Source organism: Rhinolophus ferrumequinum, chromosome 11, assembly GCF_004115265.2.
Source record: "Rhinolophus ferrumequinum isolate MPI-CBG mRhiFer1 chromosome 11, mRhiFer1_v1.p, whole genome shotgun sequence".
In the NCBI taxonomy this organism is placed as follows: Eukaryota; Metazoa; Chordata; class Mammalia; order Chiroptera; family Rhinolophidae; genus Rhinolophus; species Rhinolophus ferrumequinum.
In genome coordinates this window covers 25,721,994-25,741,901 of record NC_046294.1, presented here as the reverse complement: position 1 = coordinate 25,741,901, position 19,908 = coordinate 25,721,994, and the positions used below count along the sequence as shown (strand labels likewise).

At 33.8% G+C, this 19,908-nt stretch overlaps 1 protein-coding gene across 1 annotated transcript in view; it reads left to right on the top strand.

Moving 5' to 3' along the window:
• The window catches only part of ELP4 (elongator acetyltransferase complex subunit 4), a 213,802-nt gene that overhangs the window by 48,237 nt on the left and 145,657 nt on the right, over positions 1-19,908 (top strand). The window contains exons 5-6 of the mRNA XM_033119874.1: positions 4,819-4,958; positions 19,431-19,515. Coding sequence (XP_032975765.1) covers positions 4,819-4,958; positions 19,431-19,515 — 225 coding nt within the window. The remainder of the gene's footprint in view (positions 1-4,818; positions 4,959-19,430; positions 19,516-19,908) is intronic.

Below are 19,908 nucleotides of genomic sequence, written 5' to 3'. Positions count from 1 at the left end.
TGCTATTCCTGTTCTCTTTTACATGTAAATGAGCAGTCCTTATTTCATTCTCCCCTTTCTGAGTTTTGCATGACTGCAGTTATTTTGATTATCTATGGGAGCAAACTTCTCAGAGGTTACATATTAACATATAAACCCAGTGCTCTTACAATGATCTTCCCCAGATGACTTAGTTTCTCCGTTTCTTCAAGTCTCCACTAAAATATCACTTTATCAGGAATGTCTTCCTTTGTCACTCCATATGAAATAAAACCATTGTCTCTCTCTCTGTCTCATCTCCCTTCACTGCCTTATTTTTCTTCAGGGAACTTAATTATCATAATCTAGCAGGTAACACAGCATCTGTCTCCTCTACCAGGTGAGCTAAATGAGAAAAAGGGACTTTGACTATTTTGTTTTACTGGCATATAGTGGGTACTCGATACTTACTTGTTGAGTAGTACACAAGTGAATGAATTACATAGTATGTGAATTAAATGTGAAACAGAGTTAAGTTGCATTAATTAATTCAAATGAAATAACAGCCTGCTTTGAATTTACAGTCAATGATCAAACTTAAGTTTACTAGTATTTACTAGTGAGTTCTGTAAAGTTTAGAAAATAGAATCATCTTCTGGCTTCTTCCTTTTTCTTTGAAATGTCACCAGCATGTATATTTGCCTGTCACAGACATTTTACATATGGTGATTTGTCCAGATTGATAGACATTGGTGAACACTCATCCTCATCTACTTTATAAATCCAGACCTTATTTTGCCATTACCGGTTCAAAAACAGCAACAACAAAACCCTGGGTTTTCTGTATTTTGCTTGGGCCAAAATATAGTCAACACTATTACGAGGGAAGATTAAATAAGTAATCCAAAACTAACTGCCGTGTTTCCCCAAAAATAAGACCTAGCCGGACCATCAGTTCTAATGCGTCTTTTGGAGCAAAATTAACATAAGACCCGGTCTCATTTTACTATAAGACTGGGTCTTATCTAACATAATATAATACCAGGTCTTATATTACTGTTTTCTCCAAAAGACGCATTATAGCTGATTGTCTAGCTAGGTCTTATTTTTGGGGAAACACGGTATGTCAATTATCAGAAATGCATTTTAATATAAGTTGTCGTGAGGTCCCAAGAATGTGGTCATTTTCCCATTTAGGGAATGCCAAAGGGATAAACATATGCACACCTAAGTCAAAAACAGGAGCACAATAAAGCAGCACTTCTTCCAGTTTGGGTCAGTTTGAAAAAGACCCCCTCCCTCGTCCTGTGATTTTGTTCTCATACCTAGGTGCACATGTCCTCCTTTCCTCTCCAATCAGCAAGCCCTATTTTCGTTTCACCCCAGGAATTGCTAGCCTGCAGCATATTCTGAGACTTAATTTATTCGATATTGAAGAGTTCTCCTACCAAGGCCTACAATGGCTGCCACAATTCATGACAGTGTATTAGATCTTTATTCTGTTCAATCCTCATTACGCTTTGGTTTTCTATCTTAGTGGTTCAGCCACAACAAGCCTGTGATGGATGTGTGCATGTTGTCGATGACAACAAATATCATTTTTTCAATAAGGCAATGTAATTACAAAGGATAGTGATGAATCTTCTGATTCTATAGTGGATCATGACACAATAATAATAATAACATTTACATAATGCTTTACAATTTACAGAATGTTCATAGCCAATGTTGCATTCGATTCTCACAACAGCCTAGTGAAATATTTATTATTGGCTCTAATAGCTGGTAATTAAACTGAGACTCAAAGTAGTTCAGTAACCATTTGGGTTCTTGCTTTCTGTTATGCCATACAGAGAAAAAAGAAATGGTAATCATAAGAAAATATCTTATTTAGACTATTTGTTTGTGGTGCAGCTTTCCTCTGAAATTTGTTTGTTTCTAATATACTGGAGGTGAGAGATTATTCCTCCCGGACTCCACATCAAAGTTTATTTTCCTTTAGCAACAGTAACTTTTTACTGAACCATTACAATTTACCCTCTTCCATAGTTAACAGAGTTAATGGGTAGTTTATGAATGTAAAAGAGAAGTTTTCATGATTTAAAAGTAAAGGAAAATGTTCTTCTTAAAATGAGTAAACTGACTAGTTATTAATGATAGTTTGATTTTTTTAAATGCATCTTCTTTGTGTGTGCAGTTGACAGTTTTTCATGGAGTATTATTATTATTAGGTTTAAAGCATTTAATTATCCTTTTTAGAGGAATTATTTTAAGTCTTTGTTTTACAATTCTAGGCCTCAAAAGATTTCACAGCATTTCAAAAATCTGATTATATGTTAATGACAGGTCTCAGGTAGAAAAAACTTACAAAATTGTTTTTTCCTTGAAGAGTATATTTATTTTTCATTTTCATTTTTTATTGAAGGATTAAAGTTTTTCATAATTGAAAAACGTTTTCGTGTCTACCTCCTGAATATTTTTGTCATATCTAATCTTAATTTCTAAAAAAAAATTAATAACAATTGTAATAAAATCTTCCAAATTTATTTTTATGTTTTCAGGAATTATCTATTTTCTGTATATAAACTGTCACAGCATGAAATCAATTTTCTGCCTTGATTCATCCCAAATCTAAGATTTCTATCACATTAGTATTATAATTAGAAACATTAATAGAGACCGGCAACTTAAAAAGCATACTTTGCTTCTTGACAATTTAGCATATTTCTCTGAGCGCACAAGGACTTCAAGAACCTTCAGTCTGCTAATAAATTTATTAACTCAAACTTAAAAGAAGTGAAAAGTCTCTCTTTCTTTCTCTCTCCCCATGGCCAGTCTGCTAAAATAGATTATTCATGCTTATTTGATTCAGGTAGGCTTTTGCAAGCTTCCCTACTAGGCCTGGGAATGTGGTACATTGAGGCCTTTTCAGAGGCTTCTGACATAGACCAAGCTTTTATTGCATGGTGTTTTATTATTACCAAATCCTAGTCTCCACCCAGTTTGTAGGCACTCTGCTTATTCTTTTGAATCAGGAAAGGTTATCACCTACCTTAATCCATGCAGCAGTGTGGATTAAGGACACCAGTGTGCCCCAGGATTCTCAAAGAGGATCCTGGAAACTTCTTGTTTCTTCTTTTTTGCTGTCTTTACTAAATTCTATTGGGCCTTAGAGGGATTTGCATCTGAAATGGGCAACCTGGTGTTTTTCTCAATGAAGACATCAGATCAAAGTTCAGTTAGTCAAGGCCTTTCTAAAACATTAAGGGGGCTTGGAGTTACACAATAAAAAGATGAGCTCTAGCAGAGATTGCAGTAAAAACATTCTGAACTATAATCCGGATAAAGAATAGATTATAGGCCAAAGAACAGACCTTGTTTAAATTGCTTTAGACTAATAACTTTACATTTTAAAACTTTACACCCTATTTTTAAGAAACAAATTATAACATCACGTAATTTTTTTGGTCAATACTTTCATAGTAAATAGATAAATCATCTTTTGGGAGCCATTCTTCTATATATTGTATTGTATTGTATTGTAAAGATTAAGCCAATTAATAGGTCTCTTTGATTAATGGAAATAAATAGCACCTTATGGAGGGATGAAGTCATTTTATGTAGAAAATAAATGTCAAACCGATGGACTTTGTATCTGAGAAGAATGTTTCTATTAGGCTTAAATTTTTTTATTCTACATTACTGTGTAATTTGATGTTTGGAGGCATTTAAGAATGTACATCCTTAAAGTCTTAAAAATGCAAATACCAACTGTCAAGCAAATGTGTATTTTTAATCTAAATTATAAAGTTGCCAATTTCTTAGTAAAATAAGTTGAGAACCTACCATGTATAGTTCTTCAATTTCTATAGAAATTATCTAGTTTTGTTGAATGTTCTGAAACTTGTCTGTTTTGTAGCATTCAGGACAGTTGAAATTATGTAAATTTAGATCAGAGATTTCATTAGAACCTATTGCCAGGTGCAATCTATTAGTAGTCCTACTTTGGATAGTGGTGTATGTCTATTTCTGATGTGCTGAATGAAAGAAATCAGCCCAGAGTTCATTCAAAGCAATATCAGAATAATGTTATGTTACTAGGATTTTACTATCTTATGTAAATAAATTCAGCATCAGTAGTTATTAGAGTTTCTTAAGAGAAAGATAATTTGTTGGAGAAATTATTAGTGGAGGGCACTAAAGAGGAATTATCAATGAACTAATGATTATGCCAGATTTCTGATTTATTTATTGTAACATATATTCTCTCACTTCATCATGTGCTTTGTTCCCATCTAGGGTACCCTAATACATTTTATACTATAAGTTTAATGTTAAGTTTGTAAGAAATGCTGAATATATATACAGAGTATCTTGTGAGAATTTTGTTTTAAAATGATGTTCAGTTTAATATATTTGAATAGCTGGCTTCTTTTAGGCCACTCATTGGTGAATTCATTTGGCTTCAGTTTTCCTTGGTTCTTAGCTACTACATATTTAATCTGTCATTAAAACCTGGAATTTTAAAAAAATAATTAAGACTTACATATATTAAATTTCTTAACTTAGAAAGGTATACAGTATAGTAAAACAACCAAAGAGGTGTTTAAATTCTTATCTAACTTAGGGAACGACCAAGACAAACATGGGAGATGAAAAGGTTGATTTCTAACTATACAGTTGAAAATAATAAAGATTGTTGTATGCTTCTTTGAAATTTAATGTCTGTGTATATCAGCTCTTCCTTATTAGCATTAAAAATGCATAAATATGTCAGTGTTTTGCTGAGTGTAAGACAAATAAATTGTTATTTTTAAAAAACAATATTTTTTAAACAAAGAATATGGGTTTTCTTAACAGGCTGGACCAGTATCATCTTCAAGATTTGGTCACTATTACGATGTATCAAAAAAGATGCCACAAGAACTAATTGAGGCTTCAAATTGGCATGGATTTTTTCTTCCAGAAAAAATATCTTCAACTCTTAACATAGAACCCTGGTAAGTCAATGACCCAATCCTGACTTCTAAGGTTAATAGAATGCATTTTACTACGTTCTTTGAAAGAATGCATATCAAAAGTGTGTCCTAGTGATAAATGTTATTTTCTACATAATATGTAACTTTAATCGTGCATGTTTCATATTTCATTATACACAATTTTCTTCTTTTTCTGTTCTTGTAACTGTTGGACATGCTATTACTCTTAATTTACAACTTAAAAAGTCCAGATGCAAAATTTACAATACCTGCTATTTTTATTTTCAAAAAAATGCAAAAAAGGTCTAAATCAGCATCTTTCAGCTGGAAATGCAAAAAGATATCTAAGTGTTATTCATTGATAACGATGGCAGTGAAAATGGTATGAAGTAATGCTGTTTCTCCATGTTTTTCATTAAGTTCTCTTTCAGAAAGTAAACAAAGTACATATTTTCCAATATTTTATTTATTATGGCTTTCTATTTCTAGTTAAGCTGTAAATAAAACCACCTATATGTTTTTACAGGACTTATGGGAACTTAAGGTTTGAGTTTTACAAGGAGGAGTTTTAAGTATCAAATCAACACGTTTATAGTGCTAACTTTAAGGTAAAACTCTGAAAATTACAGGACTTGACATTGAATAATTTATAAAAGTGCTGAGAATATTTAATTGAAATGCTTATTGCAGTTGGATCAAGGGAAGGTCATCTATGGAATATGTTGTTGCCTCTATTTTCTTTCTTTTGCACTATAAAACCATTACTTTCAAAATGAGATGAGTTATTAAATGGAGATTTAATGACAGAAAGTTGTGAACTGAAGTGGCTTAAAAATCTAGTTTTCCAGAAATATTACTTAAGAATTTAGTGAACACTATTCTATTTATTTTTATTAAATCTGTTTCAAAAAAAAATTCTTCGTTATGGTATTCTCTAGTCTGTAGTTAGAGACTTATGAAAAGGTGTGCTTTGATGTTGTTTTAGTATTAATAGCTGCTGCTAATGAATGACTGCTATGTGCCAGTCACTCTACTACATACTACTTTACCTTTATTATCTATCCCATAAAAGTAAACATTCCCATTTTTCCAGAAGAAGATACCCATATTCACAGAAGTGATTTATCTGAGGTTTAACTATTAAACGATAGAGCCAGGATTAACCTAAGTCAGACTATCTCTCTTTTTGCTTTACTGCCTCAAAAGATTTTTGTGTCCTTCACCTTCTTTACCTTCCTGTGTTACGGAGGAATGCGTGTTGACAAAGACATTTTTTTTTTAAATCTAGGTTCCTTTACAGAGTCCGTCCTACTGTTGACTTTGGGCAAATCCCTTAAATTTTTCATTTACTTTGAATGATTATATTGATTATACTAGTTCCTAATTTTTGCCATTCACTGAACCAGACATACATATACATACAGGTTTGGGAAATAGGTCAAAATAACTTCAATGATTTCCTAAAGAGTAAATGATGGAACCCAGACCCAAAGTCAGTTCTTTCCGAAACAGAAATGTGTGTTAGCAATAATGCTATACTGCCTCCATTCATGGAATGCTTAGGGAAATAAAAAATGTAAAATGTACATTAAGTATGATATAAATACATGAAAAATAATTTTGTGAGACATTTTGTAGTTAAGGAATATACATATTTTTAAGGATAAAACTTTTCTTAAGTCATAAATTATAAGATTTTTGTTCATTCATTCAACAACTAAAGAGAGGAAGAATTAACATTTGTCAAATAACTGTTCCATGTCTGGAACTGTTCCAGGCTTTTGATCATAGGATATCTAATTTAATTCTCCCAACACCCTCTCAGAAAAGTAACATTATCCCAATTGTATAGGAAACTTAGGGTCAGAGATGCTAAGAAGCTTCCCCACTATTGCAGGTTGTAAATGACTGAGCTGACACCCAAACCCATGTCCCCAAAACCTCTGCCCTCTTTTCTGTCCCAGGTTGCCTCCATTTCTGCTACATTTCATGTATAGCACATGAAGCTGGGTGCCAGAAAAATTACCCTTTGATCAGCTGTGACAGTATAGTCCTATAGTCTTTAAAATACATTTTTTTGGAATATTTTTTGAGAACTAGCGGTTTTGCACAGAATAGGAAAATTTATAGATTTTAATTATCAAGGCAGTATTTCATTTCATAGTAGTTAACTGATAATTCATTTATTTCATATTAAACTTAAATGCTTAATTAAATGTAATTAAACTTTAAACATGTAATTAAATTAATTTTGAAAATGGGTACTTTACCATGTGAGATTTATTTTAATTTGTGAAAAGCGTGTGCTCATTTCACTAAAATGAACTTTACTGGTTCATTTATAAAACAATAAAGCTAAGCCTTACAGTTGTCTATACTCTTCCTATAATTAAGTCTAGAGGATATAACTGTATCATCCCACTATCATATGTGAGGATATAACATATAATTTCATAATTTCTAAAGGCACTATTGAAACGTAGTTTTTTTTATTAACAGCAAGAAAAACTGAAGGTAATTTTAAATTATTAGTAGGTTTGCTTATAGAAAAATGTTCATACGTACAGTTTAAACTTTCAAATTAAAGCCTAGGTATAAAAACCTGAGATGTATTGTGGAGATATTATCCACATGATTCCGTTTTGATATTTTACTGTCATAAATTAGATCATCTGAGTCACAAGACAATGATAGAATAATTGATTTTGAGGATAATTCTGTAGTCTAAGGTTTTTTAAATTTGGCATTGTTTTGAATTAAGCTTTAATAACAGTTACACCAAAACACACTTCAGTTATCTCAACTTTCTTATTTATTAATAAATTTACTAACATATTCCTTAAGGTACTGTTCCAGACTGAATGTTTGTGTGCCCCAAATTCTTATGTCAAAGCCCTAATCCCCAGTGTAATGGTATTTGGAAATGGGGCCTTTGGGAGGTAATTAGGGTTATCTGAGGTCATGAGGGTGGAACCCATGTCTGATAGAATTTGTTGTCCTTAAGAAAGAGGGAAAAACACTGAGCTCCCACTCTCTTCTTGGGCGAACACCCAGGGAAGGTCATGTGAGCACCTGGCAGAAGGTGGCGTATCTGCTACCCAAGGCGGGAGGAGCTTTCACCAGACACTAACCCGCTAGCACCTTGATCTCGGACTTCATGTCTCTAGAACTACAACAAAATAAATGTCCATTGTTTAAGCACCCAGTCTGTGGTATTTTGTTATGAGAGCCCAAGGTGACTAATATCCCTACTATACTGTAAAATCTTACTTTTTTAATTATAGACATGTCAGATCTAGACTATTGAGTGCACATACAGTTGGTACTAAATAGAATAAATTTGTTTTAATGTTCCTTTGAAATTCAACGTTTTATTTTTACCTATGAATATTTATCCTAACAATAGCTAGTAGTTTCTTATATTAGCTAAAAGTTTTGTGTTAAGTTGAATGAACTGAATTCTGAGACAAGCAGTTATTTTTCCAAGAGAAAATCAGTAAAAAGAGATTAGGAATAATACTTAATATTTTAGCAGTCAGTCCATTTTTCTTTCCTGACCAAGTCTCTTTAGCAGCTTAAAGGAAACCTCTATTTAAGCCTTCTGTAGTATTTTCCTAGGCAAATCTTAGTTATATCTCTCTACATTCCTGTTTACATTTGTTAATACTTCTATCAGAACACTTATCACACTGCACTGTAATTATTTGTCCTGTCTACATACTCATCTTCCCTCTGAAGCACTGGAAGTCGTTGAGGAAAGGGTTATGCTTTCTTTATTTATTTCCTGAATCTAGGACACAGGCGTTGATTTGATACTTGGTAAATTAGTGGACCAATGCACAAAAGTATGATAAAAATAACTGAGATTAACTTTAGCCTTGCTCTTAGCACAAAGATTTAGTGGGATGAAACCAATAACCAAAACATAGCCATGTAAGTGTATTTCAAAAATACAGATCCGTTAGATTGAGAAGCAGCAAACCACAGTATATTTAGAAGTTACAAGTAGAAAATTTACTCATGGGGAAGCAATTTTGGAAGAGAGTTTCTAGGTAAGACTAAAAGTTCAGAACAAAAGTTGTAAAGTGATAGAACTAACTATAAACTATTAAAAGGATATAGTGAATGATATATAAATACAAATATCAGAGCTGGGGGAAAGGCGAAATGTAATTGTGAGAAAAAATTTTACCTATCTGCTTATCTGGTGATAAAATTAAATTAAAGGTAATATCTGAAAATGTATGGTGAGAAATATTATCCTGAACCTCATTTTGACCAATGATGAGAAATCACTTGCTTACGTGTTTGCCTTTCTGCCCTTCAAAGGTCTTCTGGTACGCAGAATTTAGTCAGGTACGCAGAATTTAGTTGGTCATTCTAGCATCCTGTCATACTATCTTCATGCATTCTGTCATACTATCTTCATTGGTATGCATAGCTTCTTTTTGTTTGTTTGTTTTTAAGATTTTTTGCGGGGAAGGGGAACAGGACTTTATTGGGGAACAGTGTGTACTTCCAGGACTTTTTTCCAAGTTAAGTTGTTGTCCTTTCAGTCTTAGTTGTGGAGGGCACAGCTTAGCTCCAGGTCCAGTTGCCGTTGCTAGTTGCAGGGGGCGCAGCCCACCATCCCTTGCGGGAATTGAGGAATCAAACTGGCAACCTTGTGGTTGAGAGCCCGCGCTCCAACCAACTGAGCCATCCGGGAGCTCAGCAGCAGCTCAGCTCACGGTACTGTGATCAATCTTAGTTTCAGGGGGCGGAGCCCACCCTCCCTTGCGGGACTCGAGGAGTTGAACCGGCAACCTTGTGGTTGAGAGCCCACTGGCCTATGTGGGAATCGAACCTGCAGCCTTCAGAGTTGGAGCACGGAGCTCCAACCACCTGAGCCACCGGGCCAGCCCCGGTATGCATAGTTTTTGTTTTATTGTTTCCTACCTTATTCCCATATTCCTAAGCCCAGTCATCTTCCCCATACCATACTCTCTCTTATTTATGTATATCCTTTCAAATTTCTGTTCTTTCAATAAAGTAATCTCTGACCCTTGACTTCTCTCTCTCTCTCTCTCTCTCTCTCTCTCTCTCTCTCTCTCTCTCTCTCTCTCTCTCTCTCTCTCCATCCATCCATTCTATCAGCAAATCCTGTCAACTATGTCTTCAACATACCCAGAGACTGATCACTTTTTCCAGTCTTCACTCTACCATGCTAACCTAAGTAACCTACATTTCTTGCCAGAACTCTTGGAATAGCTTCCTAATTAGTTTTGCCTCTTGCTCCTTGGTGGCTCCTGTTTTTCTCCCAAACAGCCCTAGTAAACTTTTTAACATAGTGCTGTCCAATAGAACTTTCTGCAGTGACAGAAATTTTCTCTCTGTGCTGTCCAGTATAGTAGCCCCTGGCCACATGCAGCTAATGATGACTGCTTGAAATGTGACACTGAATTTCTTTTTTGTTTTAATTAAATAGAAGTAGCTGTATGTGACTAATTGTACCAGACAGTACAATTTTACAATGTAAGTCAGCTCTTCTTACTCCTCTGATTCAAACCTTCCCCTAACTTCCAGTCTCACTCAGAATAATTACCCCACACTCTTAAGAGAGATCCTGTAATGCCGCACATCACCTCGTGGCCCTACCTAATCTCATTGCTAGCTACCTCTCTGATCTCTTTGATCTCACTGGGATTGCGGAAAGGGTAAAGGGAATATCAAGAATGCGCTCTAGATTTCAGACATTCAAACTAGCATGCTGCCATTACTGACATGCTTAAACATACACACATATTCCACAGTATTTATTAAGCAGCTTCTCTGATGAACCTGAATATCTTTATAAACCTCGTATTAGGCTAAGTTCTAGGTTTGTTGTAGTAAACAAAGGAGCTTTTATCCTTGGTCATGTGTATTCAGAAAGCACAGAAATCTTAAAAAAAAAAACCAAAAAACAAAAAACCAAGTGAACAAATACAGTATGTCGTGAATTGTAGTAAGGGATATAAATAAAAGGAACATTTTTCTATAAGGTGAATGGGAGGGGTGATATACTTTGAGTTGTATTGAGATAAGACCGCTCTAAACAGGAAACTTTTAAGCTGAGACCCAAAGAATAGGAAGAAGGCAGTCATACAAAGACACTAGGCCAAGAAGTGTTCTTGGCAGAGGGAAGAGCAGCTGTGCTGAGAAAGGAAAAAACTTAGTGTGTTCAAGGACCTGACGGCCCTTGTTGCTCAATCAGAGGGAGTGATAGAAAGATGAGTTCTGAGAGATAGGCAGGGGTCATATCATTCTTTTAAGAAATTTGTTCATTAGAGGTCAGAGAGAAGTTTTTATTTATTTATTTTTTCGCTGTTTTGTTCTGTTTAAATGTGAATGGGAAAAATTCACTAGAGAGGGATTACATGAAGATACCAGAAGGAAGTAGCAGTTTCTAGCTGTATGTTATTAGGCAAATTACTAAACAACTGGGGAAAATTCCTAAGCCACTCACGATCTGTTACCCATCTGTAAAATGAGTCTAAAACTAACACTCTTTGAACACTGCTTGGCACATAGGAAATACTAAATAAATGTTAGGGAATTAGTAATGTGTCTCCTGGAAAAATGGTATAGATGCAAACAAACAGGTTTAGACGTATAGTGGAGGTAGGGTCTTGAGTATTGTTGAAGATAAGGGCTGAAGTCCCTCTTTACTAATAATAGGCAGGGTCATCCACTGAGGAACAGTTAATTACCTCTTTGGAGTTCGGGCTAAATGGGGAAGGTTTGAAACGGTTGTTTCATGAACTGGAAGAAAACACCGACTATGGAAATATCAAATATTTATGGTGGTACCAGGCTCACGTTGTTTGACTTTCTTGCATCTGTGCTGATTCCTGGGTGCAAGCAGGATGGAAGTTTTACCAGGTGAAGTCAATGAGAAAGACAAGGGATAGTAGACTGGTAGGGGACTTACTCATCTTAATAGTGGGGGTAAATGAACAAAGCAAGTTACCAAAATAAGAAGTGATAGTTGAGAGTAAAATCTTTGAGTTAGGACTGGAAACCATGTAGGTCGTCAGTTGGTAGACGGAGATTTCCCAGAGCTTGATAGGCAGCCACTTAAAAGAGGGATGATTTGGGCTGGCTAGATTTAAACAAAACAAAACAAAAAAAAAACAAATAAAAACATGGATTTTTGTTTTGTTTACAAGAAAGCAGAGGATGAATGGTTTGAAAGTGACATTGGATAATAGGATACCAACCTAATCTCCCAAATACCCAGATATTGAGGAAAGGAGTCTAAATGACAGCTTTAGTTAGGCTCAAGTGCCCACCACCTTCCAAGGGAAATCCAACTGTGCTTTAAAGGGTAGTGTGCACTGGTGGCTTTTATTAAGGTCTAAGGCTGATGTTAGCTGCAAAGACTAGCCATGGCTGTGGATGAGAGGCCCTGCAGCAACTTTTTCTGCATAAAAGACCTGAGGTGGTTACTGGGTTTAGCATCCAAGATACAATGGAGTGAAAAAGCAGATTATAGTAATAGAATACATAATACAGTCCTGTTTCCATAAAACTTTTTATAGCTGATTCCAAATTCTTTTCTAACACTAATTCAGGAAATGTTAATTTATGTTCCAAAACTTTGTGATATGTGGTCGAATAAGCCCATGAATGACTGCAAACTAAATCCCAAATTAGACTATCTAAGAGACTCCAGGATACTTAGTATTTGAAAGGCTGGAGAGGAATGCCAAAGATAAACAAATATATACATAATTATAATAATCCTGTTTACATTTGTTTATTGATAAAATACTCTTCAGAATGAAAAATATTTTTATTAGCACACTTCTTAACATCCTGCAGTAATTTTTCTCAGTCAGAGAAGGAGGGACGGGTACAAAGAGATGTCTGAGAAGATGTTCATCAAATTGTTAACAATATTTACTTCTGAGTGGTAGATTTTGAATTTTTTTTCTATTCTTTATATGTTTTATGTATTTGAATTTTAAGTAGAACAAACATCATTTTTTATAATGGGAAAGTATTTCACGTAAGTGGGGAAAGCCTAATCATTTGGGAATAATATAGTGAAATTCGTACCTCAAAGCTTACATCTAACTGTATTTCCAGAGAGTTAAAGATTTGAATATAATAAATTAAATTATAGAAGGTATAGAAGGGGCAGCCAGTTAGCTCAGTTGATTAGAGCGTGGTGCTCTTAACAACAAGGTTGCTGGTTCGATCCCCACATGGGCTCCTGTGAGCTGCGCCCTCCACAACTAGATTGAGACAACTACTTGACTTGGAGCTGATGGGTCCTGGACAAACACACTTAAAATAATTAAAAGATTTTTTTAAAAAAAGTAGTAGAAGAAAATAAAAGAGAATATCTTAAACCCTTGGAGTGATGGGAATTAGCAATGAGTATACATAGTGATCAGATCTAATGAGCATTCTCCATTTGAAGGAACCAGAACTCTGGAGAAATGTTTGAGTCAAAGGAAAGAAAGAGGTACACCTGCAACATCTTTTTATGTTTAGATGTGCTTAAAGAATTATGAGAGTATGCCAAAATGATACAGAGGTTAGCTCAAAGGAGCTCCCACTGGCCAAACAGGAGATAATTTGAGCATCAAAATAAATAGATAATAATGGATTATAACCCATTTAGTAAAGCAGGAAACCATGAGTACAAACTGATACAAATAAATAAATGAATAAGTAAGTTATTGAGGAGCAAGATATTTACATAGCCTCAAAGTACTCCCCACAAAATATTTATTGACTGAAAAGGGGAAAGAATCATTTTATAGTAGAGAGGCCTGGCAGATATCACCTTAATCAAGCTAACATCACCAGTAATTGGGCAAACTGAAATCATGTATCACCTAATAATATGCAATGAGAAGAACTCAGCAACACTTCTGTGATATTCCTACCAAATATACATAATTTAAATCTAATTACAAGGAAACATCAGACAAACTCAAACTTGGAACATTCTACCAGACACCTGGCCTGTAATCCTCAAAAGTGTCAAAACCATAGAAGTCAAGAGAAGTCTGAGGAATTTCCAGATGGAGGGAGACTGCAGCGAGGCCCGATGAATACATGTGATTCTGAACTGAGTCTTTTGCTTTAAAGGATGATATTGGGACAACTGCAAAACTAGAATAGGATCTGAGGATTAGATGTAGCAATTTCCTAATTATATCAATATCCTAATTCAGATGGTTATATTATTGTTATGTAGGAGAATGTCCTTGTTTGTAGGAATCACACCCAAATTATTAAGAAGTCATCATTGCTGCAACGTATTCTCTAGTAGAACAGGAAAAAAAAGCTTTTGTTCTATATTTACAACTTTTCTATAAGCTTGAGATTATTTCAAAATTTAAAAAAATACAAACATCTGCATATATGTGTGTGTAGATATGTTAATATCTTTAGTACATTAAGACCATTTTTAAATTGGTAAGAACAGTTGCGAACCCTAATACAAAATAGGCAAAAGATACCAACAGGATGCTCTCAAAAGAAGATATAGAAATAGCTAATAAATCTCATAAGCAATCAAAAAAATGTAAACAAAAAGCAAAGAATTCCATTTTTCAACTATCATATATTTCAAATTATAATGCCCTAAGTGAAAGATGATGTGAAGAAACACATGTCACCCATGTTATTTTTAAGAGTGAACAATATTAAAACAGTTCTAGGTGAGGGTATCAATAGTTAGGGTGTACATTGTCATTGTTGCCATCATATCACATCCAGAATTTATCATAAGGAAATAATGATGCAAGTTAACAAGTTGTGATCATCATAACTCTGTGTGTCATACTGAAAATCTGGAAATAACCTAACAGTTGTCAGTGCAGATTGGTTAAATAAATTATGTTGCATCCAAATAATGGGATACTTTGCATGCAAAGCGAGAAGATAAAAAATCAGATTACAAAACAGAACGTAACATATATAATATAATAATATATCACATAGGACATATTTGTAGAGAGTAATGTTGAACTGAATTACTTGTCGTGAAAGATCATAACCTGTCTTAATGGCATCCCTGTCTGACAGTGGATTGTTTAGCCCATGCATACGGTTCTTGCATCAGTTTTTCTTTTTGTATTTTCCCAACTGTGACCTAGAGGTCTGTGCGGGTCAGTGCTGTCCTTGGTTCCTCTAATCCATTCCTAGTCTCTGTATGTTCTTCTCTTAGTTATTGAGTATCTATGGAGAAGAGAATCAAACTCAGTGTTGTTAAATGAAATACATCAGAAAAGAAAAACCACAGTCTCAGGGTAATAGTGATGGAATTTTTAACTTGAAAATTACCTGTGAATGGACTTCACAGTCTTCATAGTCACATGGAAAGTATATGCTCACATAACTGTAGCTCAGCAAACTATTTTACACAATTTGTGGAGACATTTGATATTGCTTCTTGTTGCCTCATAAGCATATCTCACTATCTGTCATAGGTGAATACCTGAAATACATGTGTAAATAGATTTTTGGTAATACAAATCATATTTTCTCAGTGATTTGCATAATGTCAAAAATGCTTCATCTTCGCTTTAAAGTAATCCTAATTGGTAGTGATAACAATTTTTTTCCTAAGTTTTTCTGCAAGTTAAATCAATACTTAAATTCACAAGAAGTTCTGATTTTTTTAAAACTCCGGAATGAATTATTTAAATGAGAAAAATTATTCTTAAAAAAGAAAAAGAAAAATTATTCTTGAACCATGTAATTTTAAGGCATAATGGACAACAGAGATTACCTAGTGCAACTCTTTCAGTTTAAAGATGAGAAAATTTTGAAGCCCAGAACAGGAAAATTAAAGAATTTGCCTCATATCACACATTTAGCTACAGTTGTTACTGTAAATAGAACTAGAACCCAGATTTTCATCATATGTTTCACTGTGCTATACAGGTGTCTAGTTTAAATATTTATAAATCTATGCTTTTTAATATTAAATATTCTTCATACTCATTGTCGCGAGCGCCTGTAAGGGCAGTCGCCACATTTCAGTCTCTTCCTGAAAGTCAAGGGGACATTAACCCCTCGGCAAGGCCCTACATCCCTGCGTGGTACTCATGACAAGAGTGGGGAACAAAACCCTGACACACAGGTTCAGATAGACTGAGCAACACAGCTTTATTTGGAACCAATGTCCCTCCAGAGGCCAATGCTCTGGTAAGCACAGAAGTTTATACAGAATAGAATAGAATTTAATAACTAACCGAGTCCCAGAGTCAATCGGGATGGAGAAGGTTCCTGGTCCGGGAGAGGCTACTGGGCCCATGACTATACTTAACTTCTCAAGGTTATTGTCATGATCAAATGTTGTAACAGTGATGCAAAAGGTTTTGAGTATTTACTCTGTATTAGACATTTACCAGTCAGCGAAATCAAATTCAAGTAGTCTTGTTAGAAACAGACCCTATCAGTAAACTTTTCACTTATCAAACCCAGTTAATTTTATATATACATTATTGTATTTTTGTACTTTATCTTTTCACAAATGAAATCTTTTTTCCTATTACCCAAGCTTTTTTGTTGTTAGTGGTATATTTTTTCTTTGACCACATTTAAGACTTTTGGTAAGTATTCCTTTGTTCATTGTCTGAAAAAGTGAAAGGTAACTAATTACCTATTTATTATATACTTGATTTCTTAGATATACTACATCTGATTCTTTTTCTTGCAGCAGATTTTTTATCTTTCTTAAAGATATTGAATGACAAAATTACTTTTTACAAGAAAACCAATGTCATTTGTTGATATAAATTAAAGTTTTCAGACACAAAATGCCCGTTAGCCCTCTTACTGATATTGATGGACACAATATTTTTTTTTTATCAACACTTTTAAAAATGTTAAACTTTTTCAGCAGTAGATAGATTTACATTTGTGTCATTGGGCCTCTTTTGTCTATGTTTGTATATTAATATAAAGAAATAAATTCCTGTAAGATGACATGTAATGTAAGCAGGCACATAGAACAATTTTTTTTAAACTAAATAAAATTTTAATACTCGATATTTTAAAGGTAAAAATTAAAGTTCTAATTGTTTTCATATTCTTTGTACTGTTAAAGTTTTAAAGACATTGTGAAATCTCAAGAGAGATCATTTTACTATGAAAATCATGTAAAATAGCCTACATTATTTGAAATGTGCTGCCTTTGGAACATTGTAAATAGTTTTATAACCTAATCTTTGTTAAAGGTTTGGAAATAATAAGGAAGCCAGAGTGATATTTGTAACTGGGTTTCCTTCTTGCCAACTTCCATTTTCATGAATTACTAGACTGCTGAACAACAACAACAAAAGACAACATTCTCAAAATTACAGGGACTTAATAACAAAAAATTTAGATGACAATAGAAGATATTTATTTTCAGCAAAAAAATATATTATAAATGTTGCTGACAAGGAAACGTATGTCATAGAGATTAATACAAGTATTTTAATAGCCATATTATATAAACTAGTTCACTTTTAAATGCTATAATTTCATGTATCCAAATATGAATATTCTCAATTCATATACCTAAATGTATTGATTTTTTCCCCCATTTTATTTTGTTATTTTTCCAAGAAATCTGAATTAGTTTGGAGAAATTTATTTTATTGCTTATAAAGTTCTAAGCATTGTTGGTGATTGAATTGTTTATGTCAATGTTAAATAAGGAAAGAGATTAAAATGTATTGGCTTCATGTTTTCATTTTTGTTCTCACATCAAAAGAAACCTATCTCAGATCGACTATAGTTATCTTAACAGACTGTGAGACTATGAAATAAATAACAGATCATGTTGGTTGAATAAATGGTGGCAACTAAAAAACTAGGAAGTAATTTATGCACGTGGTATTTAATAATATACCTTCAGATAGCAAATTTACTACCAAGTACTTAAAGCAGATTTTCTTACTGAACAATTATGGGCGGAGGGAAAATGGGTTAAAAACTTTTTGCATGTATGAAATAATAATTGTCTTAGGTTCATTATTAGGATTAGGAGGCACTGAATATATGCTTGATCCATCTTCCTTTAACCCATAGTGACATTCATCAAATGGTTGGCTTGAATTCATTTCATAATATGGGACCTTGGAGCAGATTTTACCCCCTGTGCAAAGCTAATTGACCCAGATAGGAGTTAAATCTGCTGTGTTCCAACAGCAACCCTGTGTTCTGAAAGTTGAGCTGGCCGAGACAAATATGTGTTAAGATAACTGGCCTAATGGAATCATTGCCCTTATGGAATATCGTTATTTATAGATACATTTCCTCATTCATGAAAATCGAAAAATGTGTTCATGTAATCCATTGTATTTTCACTGAAAATGGAAAAAGCTATACTGCCAAATCCTTCAGTCAAAGTTATATTTGTCTTGCACAGAACAGGATTCTTTCCTCTTTGTTTCTGTTAAATAGGTACTTTGGGGCTAGGTGCGACTGTTCAATAAAATGTTTACAGAGACACACACATATTTTTGCTGAACCACCTACCACTGATTTTGTACACTAAGCCATCTGCTACATTTACTAATTTTTATATTCTCTAACGTTGCTTATATGCTTCAAAGTATGTTTCCTTCTTCAGGACATTTCTTCTGGCTATGTGATTTATTTAAGATCACAAGAAAGCAAATACTTTTGTATTTTTAAGGTTACCCACGGCTTTTTACAACAGTAGACACTCCCAGTGTCTAAGAACGAGCTATGCTCCAGAATCTTATTAACGTGACGTTTAATGTCCAGCCACAGCACACAGGTTGTTCTTACGAAGAATCTTAAATTCAGTTAATGTAAAGCAGATTTTCTTTACTCTTACTAAATTTTCTTTGAGGTATTCTACAGCATTTGTAAAATATTTTTAAATGGTAACATTACTACTAATATTCATGTGGGAAATAATTTAGGTCATCTTAAATTCATACATTTATTTTATTGTCTTTTGTTTATAAATGAAGTGTCTTCATTTGTCTTAAAAGATCAGGGTTTTGAATTAATGTTATTTTACCAGTTTGCTTGAAGAAAATTAAAACTTTGATGGAAGATGAGCTCAGCTGATCAGCACATTGATTCAGGTATACTTGGCATAGCAGTTCATTAACTATGTGTTAATTATCTATGATTACTCCTGAAAAGCTATAGTGGCTTCATCTTTTAGGTTGCTTCATTAAATCATTAATTTTCTCGGTGGTAACTAAGCCTGACATAATTAAGTCATCTCAGTCTCCACAGATTTATATCTTCCCATGATGTCAAGAACACTGAGCTAGTTAATATAAGGCATTATAACTTGTCCCCTGGATATACTGACTTTGTTTTTTTATAATTATACTGTTTTGGCAGATTTTTAAATTATATTTAAGTAATCTCATAAATGTATATCTTTTAATTATTTACTTACTGTTTTAGCTTTCATTTGTATTTCCTGTGTAATAAGCCCATTTATGTATTTGAACCTCTTCTTACCAACAGTTCTTTGACCCATGGCTACATAAAGCTGCTTCAGTTTATCCAGAAAATCATTTATGAGGAAGGATTTGATGGATCCAATCCCCAGGTATTGAGTACCTTCAAAGCCTTTTATAATCATGTATATAATGTTGTTTTCAAGCTCTCTAGGGGTAGACCCAGAAGGTCTTAGAAAAATCAACAATGAACAAGCTGTTTCCAAGCACAGAAGATGTAAATAGGCAGAGCACAGACAGCCTTAGTTTGACTGTTAATATGTATTTAGAATTTTGGCTAAGTTCTCAGTGAATGCACAAAAGATGTACGCATACATTGTCAACATTAATTATTTTTAAATATGTATTTATAACACCTGGAGTTAATAAGTAGCTGCATTTTGAAAATTATTCTTAAATCTGTAAGACTTGTTCTTTCCTATCTAAATTTTTTATGTTTCTGTCATTCAGGCCTTAATTTTGAATTACCTTATGAGTAAGAATTA